Below are 10,847 nucleotides of genomic sequence, written 5' to 3' on the forward strand. Positions count from 1 at the left end.
CTCCTTGAGCTGCCCTCGCCCGGAGCCACCTTCTCAGACACACTCCTCTCCGCTGCGGGTCTGCATCCAGTTCCCCTTCCTCCTCACCCATCGCCCTTTCCCAGCCTTTGATTCCAGCTACAACGTTCTCTTGATCAATAAGTCTTTCCACAGTGCATTTTCCCACCCGACTGAGTGCAGTTTAAATCCTCCAGATACCGCCTTTCAGGCCAATTCTCTCCATAAAGTGCTTATCTTAGGAAATCTGGGTAGAATCCGAGTTTGATCTCGATACCAACTAATTAGTATACACACAAGTTCCCTCCGCAAAATGGTTCCAGCCGCCCGCCCGCCGGCCCGGAGAGCTGGCTGCAGCCGCACGCACAGGAGGCCGGGGGAGGAGGACCCGAACGCAGCTGATGGCTCTCCATCCGCCCGGTGGACACTCACCGCTGCGTCCTGCTAGCAGACGGCCTTAGGACCCCAGGGCCACTGGCCACCTCCACTGGGAAAGGAGGCGGTTGGGACCCGGAAGTTCATGGGACTTCCTCAAGGCCACGGCAAGTGCACGATAAAAGGAAGCCTGGAAGCCTGCCCCCACCTCTCCATCCCCCCACCTGCCCGGCGAGGACGCCGGCCCACGTCTTGGCAGGACCACCAGCGGGTCTTGTGCGGTGCCAGCTCCTGGTTGTGCTTGTAACAGCAAGAGTCCCGCCTCCAGTTGGCTCAGGTCCTGGAAGATGTGCCACTGCTTCCTGCCACGGGGCCACGGCCCGAGGGATGTGGGTGTTATTTTTTAAAATATTTTTATTGATTCAGAGAAGAAGGGAGAGGGAGGGAGAGATAGAAACATCAATGATGAGAGAGAATCACGGATGGATCGGCTGCCTCCTGCACGCCCCCCACTGGGGACCCAGCCGGCTCTATCAACACAGGGAAGCATAAAAAATGCGGAGACAGCCGAAACCAGTTTGGCTCAGTGGATAGAGCGTTGGCCTGCGGACTGAAAGGTCCCAGGTTCGATTCCGGTCAAGGGCATGTACCTGGGTTGCGGGCACATCCCCAGTGGTGCACCAAGAGTGTCCACCTCAGGTAACTGGGGAGGCTGAGCCACTGGGCCCTGTAGGACACCTAGCACACAAAACCACTCTACCAACACAGGGAAGCAGACAAAATGCGAAGACAAAGAAACAGGTCACAAATGACAGAAATGGAGGACAGCAAACGACTGGATATAGAGTTCAAAACCACGGTTCTAAGATTTTTCAAGAATTTTATGGAAACCGCCGATAAATGTATTGAGATCCTTAAGAAATCTAGTGAGACCCTCGATGTTGTGATAAAGGACCAACTAGAAATTAAGCATACACTGACTGAAATAAAGAATATTATACAGACTCCCAACAGCAGACCAGAGGATCGCAAGAATCAAGTCAAAGATTTGAAATACGAAGAAGCAAAAAACACCCAACCGGAAAAGCAAAATGAAAAAAGAATCCAAAAATACGAAGATAGTGTAAGGAGCCTCTGGGACAACTTCAAGCGTACCAACATCAGAATTATAGGGGTACCAGAAGAAGAGAGAGGGCAAGATATTGAAAACCTATTTGAAGAAATAATGACAGAAAACTTCCCCTACCTGGTGAAAGAAATAGACTTCCAAGTCCAGGAAGCGCAGAGAACCCCAAACAAAAGGAATCCAAAGAGGACCACACCAAGACACATCATAATTAAAATGCCAAGAGCAAAAGACAAAGAGAGAATCTTAAAAGCAGCAAGAGAAAGAAACTCAGTTACCTACAAGGGAATACCCATACGACTGTCAGCTGATTTCTCAACAGAAACTATTCAGGCCAGAAGAGAGTGGCAAGAAATATTCAAAGTGATGAATGCCAAGAACCTACAACCAAGATTACTTTATCCAGCAAAGCTATCATTCAGAATTGAAGGTCAGATAAAGAGCTTCACAGATAAGAAAAAGCTAAAGGAGTTCATCACCACCAAACCAGTATTATATGAAATGCTGAAAGGTATCCTTTAAGAAGAAGAAGAAGAAGAAAAAGGTGAAGATACAAATTATGAACAACAAATACATATCTATGAACAAAGTGAATCTAAAAATCAAGTGAATAAATAATCTGATGAACAGAATAAACTGGTGAATATAATAGAATCAGGGGCATAGAAAGGGAGTGGACTGACAATTCTCGGGGGGGTGCAGGAAGAGATTGGACAAAAATCTTACACCTATGGATGAGGACAGTGAGGGGGGCGGTAAGGGCATGGGGTGGGGTCGGAACCAGGTGGAGGGGAGCTATGAAAACAACTGTAATAATCTGAATAAAGATTTATTAAAAATAAATAAATAAATAAATAAATAAATAAATATGTGGCTATTTATAAGCTAAAATACCTTCTATGCCCAGAAGACAGGGTTCCTAACACCAGAAAAATCATTTCACTCATAACCGTTGATGATCTCTTACTAAATGTTCTTTGCAAGCAGGACTTTTTAAAAAATCTGTTTTTATTGATTTGAGAGAGGAAGGGAGAGTGAGAAAGAGAAGCATCAATGATGAGAGAGAATCATCCATCGGCTGCCTCCTGCACGCCCCCTACTGGGGATCAAGCCTGCAACCCAGGCATGTGACCCGACTGGCAATCCAACTGGTGACCTCTTAGTTCAGCCGTGGGCAAACTACGGCCCGCGGGCCGGATTCGGCCCGTTTGAAATGAATAAAAATAAAAAAAAAAGACCATACCCTTTTATGTAATGATGTTTACTTTGAATTTATATTAGTTCACACAAACACTCCATCCATGCTTTTGTTCCGACCCTCCGGTCCAGTTTAAGAACCCATTGTGGCCCTTGAGTCAAAAAGTTTGCCCACCCCTGTCATAGTTCCTGGGTCAACGCTCAACCACTGAACCACACGGGCCGGGTGCAAGCGGGACTTTCTGAGAAAGTTTAGATCTGGACCTAACCTGTCATTCATAGTCCTGCAGAGCAGTTTGCTAAGGCAAAAATCAACTGTTACATGATGATCTGTACAGCATTTACTGAATCCTGCTACGAACCCCGAAGTATAAGGAAATGGCATGCAGGTCACCTGATAAATGAATTGAGACCAAGACTGGACTCCCCCTGTGAGTTACAAAATATTGACTCAATGCCTTTAAGGGAAAATCACTAAGTCCACGGCCATTTTGCATTGACAGACCACCTATATGGAGCACATGTTTGTGTTATTTAAATTAAAAAAGAAAATACTCACATGCAAAGGCACATTTTTCAGAATCCCGTGCCTCGTGATTGTGTAATTACAGAAAATGTGGGCCAGACTCCGCTTACAGATGTTACTTTCGAAAGACATTTTGGATAAAGGTTATGGGATGATCCCTGACCATCCCCGGGCTGTATTTTTGGGCCCTTTTTTTTTCTTCTTCTGTTTGCAAATCCTTTGTCAGCACCTGTTCCATAGCCAGAAGGACTGGGGCCAGGGCCACTCGCTGAGCCAGGGACGGGTTCGGTCTTGGACACAAGAGCAGCTCTGAGGGCTTCACACCCACCACCCACCCGTCTGTCTGTGGGACTAAGCATTTCAGAGACACAGCGTAAACAATTAATTCAGTGTCCAAACGCAACTTGGCCCAACCGGCATGGCTCTGTGGCTGAGCAGTGACCTATGAGCCAGGAGATCAGGATTCGATTCCCGGTCAGGGCACAAACTTGTTTTAAAAGACTGCCTAAGGCTTCAGCCAGGTCTTTGCAAATCGTATTTGGTGTTTAGTATGTAATAAGTATCAAATAGCAACCGTATCCTGAGGCTTCCATAAAACATGGAGCCCAGCCCTCGGGCTCGAGTGGGGATAGACGCACACAGTGTGGCGCTGGGAGATGCTGCCCGCGCTCCATTCGCGATCAGGTGACCTTCGTGCCATCTCTTGCATTTTAGGGTTCGTAACAGGATTCAGTAAATGCTGTAGATTATCACATAGCAATAGATTATCCTATAATAATAATTACACCTACACGGGTTTAACATTTTATAAACCTATAACTTCAGAAAAAAATATTGCTAAAATAATGTTTAATTGGGAATACAGAATAATACCTCACAGTACAATGTTGCATGAAAACAGTTTGGGAGTTGAGGTGTTTTTTTTTATTGATTTTTTTTTTTTACAGAGAGGAAAGGAGAGGAATAGAGAGTTAGAAATATTGATGAGAGAGAAACATTGATCAGCTGCCTCCTGCACACTCCCCACTGGGGATGTGCCCGCAACCAAGGTACATGCCCTTGACCTGAATTGAACCTGGGACCCTTGAGTCCGCAGGCCGACGCCCTATCCACTGAGCCAAACCGGCCAGGGCTGGGAGTTGAGTTTTAAGAGTATGAACAAATTTTCCTTTTCCTCCAAAGTTTAAAAGCAATAAAATCAAGAATATAGAGGGCATGGTCCAGGAGAAAAACCTCCAGGCTGGTGAGGAATCCCAGGCAAATCGCTTTCGTTTCTCCAGGCCTTCATTGCTTGCTCCTCAAGGCCAGGGTTCAGCTCACCCCGAGACCTATGACCTGGCCTCCCCACAGCGTTCCGTCCCACCCTGAGCTCCCCACCCCACCCCCGCCCCCTCCCCGGAGAAAGCTCCTGAATTCCTTTCCTTTTCTGTACAGAGAGGACCTCGTGCATTGGGCCCCTGCACACGCCGATTCAAGGCTGCTCCACGTGGGCTCCATGCACTTTGCTCCATGAACCAGTGACCCTGGAAAGCACACACGGGCTGTATGATGGGGCCTGTGGCCGAGGGAGGGTAAAGGACAGGCACCTGCCACAAGGCGGGGCCTCCAGAGAGAGCGTGAGGCAGACGTCACCTTTCTTACCTCTCAGCCACCCACTCACGCGTTGAGTGACCTCCCAGGCGGCCGACCTGCAGCGGTCACGGGCAGCCGGGGACAGGGGGACGGGGAGCTGAAACCCATCCTGCTGCATGTGTGCCTCCACTGACTCCAAGGGCCGCTGTGAAACCGACTCGAAGCCGGATCGCACGGGAGGGGCTGTCTGCAACAGGGAAACGTCCTACATAAAAGTTGATCCGCCAGCTTCCTGGTCTAATTCTGCAGGCATGTGTCAAAGAACGTCCCCGCAGGCACAAAACGCCCGCCTTGCCCTTTCGAAAGCTGCAGAGCAGGGAAGGGATGAATTGCGCTGAGAGTGCAGCCGCGGGGACTCTCCGGGGACAGCAGTGGGGACCAGGACCACACAGACGGCTTCAATCTTCCTTCTAAAATGTTCTAAGTACACCCACCGTTAAAAAATAACAGTCACCAAAAACAAGGCGGCCCAGACCTCCCAGAAGGCACTGACGCAGGACGTGACACCCAGCAACTGATCCTTCATACAAAGCAGTGCCTGGCGGGCACCTGTTCCCACAGCCTGTCTGCCTGCTGACCTCCTGCAGCCCCCGCCCCGCCGGACACGGTGCTCACCCAGGCCCCCAGGCCCCCAGGCCGAGGAGAGAGCTGTTCTGAGTGGCTTCCACAGCCTTTTCCAGAAACGTCGTCACCCAGTCAGTCGGAGGTCAGTTCTTAAGCAGAAGTAGCGCCTTTGGAAGGAACTCTGGAGGCTGATGGGGCCGATGGCACCGCACAGGGCGCTAACGGCAGGTCCAGGAGGAAGCGGCCTTAGCACGAGGCCTTGGTATCTCAGATCTGGGGACCTGGGGTTTGGGGGGGAGTCAGGGGTTGGGGGTGGCATGGCCAGGCTCACAGTGGAGTGGACACACACAGGGGCTCCGCCACCACCGCACACCCACAGTGACGGCGAGTGGGCCACCTGTGCACGCAGGACCCTCTCCTAGCACGCGCTGACTCAGCAGCAACGCCACGGACCGGATTTGGGGAGCTGCTTTCGGAGCACAGGGGGCCTCTTTTCAGGTCTTTACCTTTTCTTTAAATAATTATTGAAGCATCATTTAGACCCCAAAAATGTGTGCTCATTTTAACGTGGGCCATCGGAGGGGTTTTGGTAAATGTATGCACTTAGGCCACACTTGTTACTGTCCTCAGTACCGGCAAGCTTTCAGCTTTGAGAGGTGAGTTGAATTTCTGGGAATACGCCAACGTGATTGCAACCGGCCTGATTAATAAGGATATTGATCAAAATAAGTCCTACCATTTAGGACCCAGAACAAAACCAAACTCAAATGCGGCTACAAATGAATTGCTTTGTGTGTGGCTCTGACTACCTCTGAGTTCTCTTGAAGAGAAGTTCCAAAGGTTTTTCTTGGTGAATGCCATGCCCAACGTAAATATTCTAGAGATCTAAAGATCACTGGCAAGGGTGTAAAGTACACTGTCCATTCCACTGAGGAAGTATTTTGTTGTTGTACAGTACGTCCTCGGGTTACGTCGGAGATCCGTTCCTACGACATAACACGATTTTCGCTTTAAGTCGGAACCCACCCACCTACATAAGCACCTACGTCACTCACATGGAGCACAGACACAGCAGTAATGAAGTGAAACAGTAAAAAATAATTAAAAGAAAAATAACAATTCCTGACCTTTACTTGTGGTAAATAAATAATAAAAAACATAAAGCACATGTGTACATACGTCGAAATGATGGAACTTTTTTTTTTATAAATAAATGGGAGATGGCGACGTAACCACGAAAGGACGTACCTCAAGTCTGACGTAACCCGAGGACTGCCTGCACTTCATATTTTACACTTACTTCTACCTAATTTTTTTTAATCCTCACCCAAGGACAGGGAGAGGGAGAGAAAGGGAGGGGGAGAGAAACATTGATGTGAGAGAGAAACATCAACTGGTTGCCTCCCATACATGCTCTGACTGGGGACCGAACCGGCAACCTTTCGGTGCACAGGACAACACTCAACCAACCGAGCCACTCCCGCTGGGCACGTCTGCCCGATTCCTAAAAGCCTTCCAGGAGCCAAATCTCAAGAGTCAGAAAGGCACTGAAGTCTAAACTCCGAGGGTTACAACCGCGGTAAAGGGAGATTAAGGTTAAAGTTTCCAGAACTGAGGCCTGTCCGTTCTGAATAGGCCCTTCACACTCATGCTATAAAGCAACTGTCAATTACCTTTCAAGTTGAAAGACAAATCCTTCCTGCAGGATACTTTGCCCCAATATCATATTCCAGTGGCATATTCGCACTTACCACGTGCCATGCGACAGCTCAGCCTTTAGGTGAGTTAACTTGTTCATCACAAAAACTGTGAGATAAAGGAAAAACAAAACAACAACAAAAAAAACTTGTTCAGCACAACTCATCCTCACTCTATGGTGGAGGAACCAAGGCTCAGAGAGGTGAAGCAACTTGTCCAGAGTCACACAGCAGACACGTGATGGACCAGGATTCAAACCTGGGCCATCCAGCTCCTGAGCCTGAACACACACCCTGCACCCCATCCGGCACCATCTCAAAGTGGGGAACCGGAGGCAGAAAGGGCCAACGGGGCGCGAGGTGGCAGGAGGCCCGCAGAAGCACTTGGGGCTGCCCCGAGCCAGGGGTTCCTAACCTCTTGGGGGTCACCGGTCCTGCGAGACTCCAGTGAGGGCTCTGGAACGGTCTCCACACACACGCACGTGGGCACAGCACACGCAACTCCACGTCGGCCGTGGACAGTCTGAGGTGTGTGGGACCCGGATCAGAAATGTGCCTGCTCCCCTCCCCCGATCCTGGAGGAATGGCACCTCGTGCAGCCTTTCAGAACTTTGGATTCATTAATTCCAAAACCCGAAATGTTTAGAATAATAAAGCACCTTTTTCTTCAAGACCAAAGTCCCTACCTCCTCCCATACAGAAGCATTCTGAGGACAATTCTGAGAAGAAACCAAGGCCTGATCCCAGGAGGAAGCTAGCGCGGGTGGCAGGCTGGCAGCGCCCGGGGTGATGGGCTGTGAGCGTTCATTCATTTGCTCACTCAGTTTACGAAGGGCCTGCTAGGGGCCGGTGCTTGGGGTGCAGTCGGCACAAAACCCCAACCCGAGAAGACCCCTGCCCGTCTGAGCTTCCGTGCCAGCAGAGGGAGACAAAGAACCAAGAACAGGCCGGAAAGCAGTCTGTTAACGTGATAACACAAAGGAAGGGGGGATCCTTATGCCTGGGGCAGAGAGGATTCTAAGGCAGGTGGTCAGGGTAGGCCTGGTGAGGAGGTGACGTTTAGAAAAGACTTGGAGGAGGTGGTAGAGCGGGTCACGTGGGCAGCTAGGAGGGACAGCGTCCACGGGGTCAAGGGGCTGCTGTGTAAGGGCACAGGACAGAATATGCTGGGTGCATTTAAAAGACGGGTGTGGCCCCGGCCAGGGTGGCTCAGTGATTGAGCATCGACTTATGAACCAGCAGGTCACGGTTCGATTCCCGGTCAGGACACATGCCTGGGTTGCGGGCTCAATCCCCAGTGTGGGGCGTGCAGGAGGCAGTTGGTCAATGATTCTCTCTCATCATTGATGTTTCTATCTCTCTCTTTCTCTCCCTTCCTCTCTGAAATCAATAAGAAAATATTTAAAAAATAAAAGGCCAGTGTCACTCAATGGTTGTGTGGCACAGAAGGGTCGCAGGTTCGATTCCCAGTCAAGGGCACGTACCCAGCCCCCAGTCTGGGTTGGTGTGTGAGGCAACCAATCGATGTGTCTCTCTCATATCAAGGTTTTTCTCTCTCCCTCCCCCCTCCTTCCTACTCCCTCTAAAAATCAATGGGAAAAATATCCTCGGGTGAGGATTAAAAAAATAATAATAATTAAAAGGCCAAATGTGGCCGGAGGGCAAAGAGTAAGGTCAAGGTCAGCAAATGAGCTCAGAGAGGCACTGGGACTGGTGGCGAGAATCAGAAGCAACCAATGAATGTATAAATACCGTAAGTGGAAAAACAAATCAATGTTTCTCTCTGTCAAATCAATCAATCAATCAATAGAAAAGGAGAAGCAGGTGGAGGTGTGGTGGCAGTATTCCATTTGAGAGACACGGGCGGCTCCAGCTGGCTGGCAGCAATAGAAGTGGCAGAAGTGGACGGAGTCTGCATCTATTTTAATGCGGAGCCAATGGCATCTCAGGACAGACTGTGGCTGGGGGGAGAGAGGGGAAGGATGAGTGTAAGGATTTGGGCCTGAGTGGTGGGGGCGGGGGAGGGGTGCAGTCCCGGAGAGGCAGCAGGCCTGCGGGCATGACGGGATGTGTGGAGGGGACAGCGAGATGGATGTGCAAGCCGGGCGCATGGGGGTGCTCAGGGGAGAGGGTCCGGCCAGAGATACCAAGGGCAGCTGTCAGGCATGATCAAAGCCACGAGAAACTGCTGCCAAAGGAGAGAAAAGGTAAAATTAAAAAATTAATGTCTGGTTCACACGGAAATGTTAATGGCATTCAGAGAGAGAAAATCATGAATATATTCATTAGGGCTTCACAGAAAATCAAGCCATCATGTATGAATGTGGTATAAGCTGGAACTGAGCGGATGGTACTTTCAGCTCTCAGTTGGGCCTCTTTCCCTTCATCCTACACTGATTTGTATTTTAAAAGTATAAAACAGCCTGGCTGGTTGGCTCAGTGGTTGAGCGTTGACCTATGAACCAGGAGGTCACCGTTCAATTCCCAGACAGGGCACATGCCCAGGTTGCAGGCCTGATCCTCAGTGTGGCGCGTGCAGGAGGCAGCCGATCAATGATTCTCTCTCATCAGTGATGTTTCTAACTCTCTCTTCCTCTCCCTTCCTCTCTGAAATCAATAAAAATATATTGAAAAAAAATTTTAAAGCTATTTTCATCTACCATTATTTTATGCCAGACACCGAACCAGGCCCCCTACTGGCATTACCTCATTGATTCCATGATTCAATACAAGGTCCCAGAAGCGTGCTGGACACAGCAAGTGCTCAGTAACCATGTTTATCTCACTCAACCTCCATATACCGAACAATTCCTCATGAGGGAAGGAATGCTGTACCCCACCATCAATGAGGACACGGTGCTGGGTCCAGAGCGGCCCAGCGAGGCCCAGCAGAGCCCAGCCAGGGTCGGGTCTGACGCTGCCACTTCTCATTGCATTCCAGAACATTCCTGGGAAGGATTTGGTGGTTGGTCAAAAAATATATGCACCGAATGTCAGTCCAGGTGAGACATGCAGCACCAGGTAGACTCCATGCGGACTGGAGAATACTGACCCACTCCTGTGGGCCCTGGAGGAGATCGGGGAGAGGCACGGGGTGCAGAGATGCCAGAAAACCAAATGCCGGTGCTGCCATAGCTGCTGGGGGGCTCCTGCCTCCAACACCCCCTTGCTGAGAGCCAGCTCTGCACAGGCCCAGAGATGTGGACACTGAGGCAGAGAGAGGATCAGGGGCCGGGAATCAGTCGAAGGTGGCAAGTCAGTGGTGCTGACAGACCCGTGGAAAGACAGCCACAGACAAACAAAACAACTGCAAACTGGGGTGAGTGGAGAAAGCAAACAGGGTGAGGGGTCAGGGACTAGGGCTGCACGTCTAGATGTTCAGGAAGCAGCTTCTTAGTTTCTATTAAATGTTTTATAATCCGATCCTGCGGACAAGGAAGCGCCTTAAGACTTAGCAAGGTGGAGAGGAGAGATGTTCTTTAGAATTTTTGACCCTGAAATGGTCCTTGAACCAAAAACGTTTGGAAACCGCCACCCAAGTGTCTGTTCATGTCTCTCCAGGTTCTCACACAAGGGGGGCCGGGGGGGGGGCTTCCTGTCCCTTTCTCTTTCATTCAAACTAGGAGCAGCCGAAGTGCAAAGGACAGCGGGCCTCGGAAGATGCTCTGGTGGCGGGGGCCAGGGTCCCCAATGGCAGCGGCCTCCGAGAGGACCGCGGCCAGGGCTGCAGCCA

General features: G+C 50.0%; 1 protein-coding gene across 2 annotated transcripts in view; it reads right to left on the reverse strand.

Annotated features, from left to right (window-relative positions):
• The window catches only part of NFAM1 (NFAT activating protein with ITAM motif 1), a 71,934-nt gene that overhangs the window by 60,316 nt on the left and 771 nt on the right, over nucleotides 1-10,847 (reverse strand). Inside the window, exon 2 of one of the 2 annotated variants that reach the window (XM_014535110.1) lies at nucleotides 7,169-7,223. The exons of the other annotated variant lie outside the window; for it this stretch is intronic. Within the exon in view, the coding sequence (XP_014390596.1) occupies nucleotides 7,169-7,178 (10 nt within the window). The 5' untranslated portion in view covers nucleotides 7,179-7,223. The remainder of the gene's footprint in view (nucleotides 1-7,168; nucleotides 7,224-10,847) is intronic. 2 annotated transcript variants of the gene reach the window in all.

The sequence above is a fragment of the Myotis brandtii genome, unplaced genomic scaffold (genome assembly GCF_000412655.1).
Source record: "Myotis brandtii unplaced genomic scaffold, ASM41265v1 scaffold138, whole genome shotgun sequence".
NCBI classification, from domain to species: domain Eukaryota; kingdom Metazoa; phylum Chordata; class Mammalia; order Chiroptera; family Vespertilionidae; genus Myotis; species Myotis brandtii.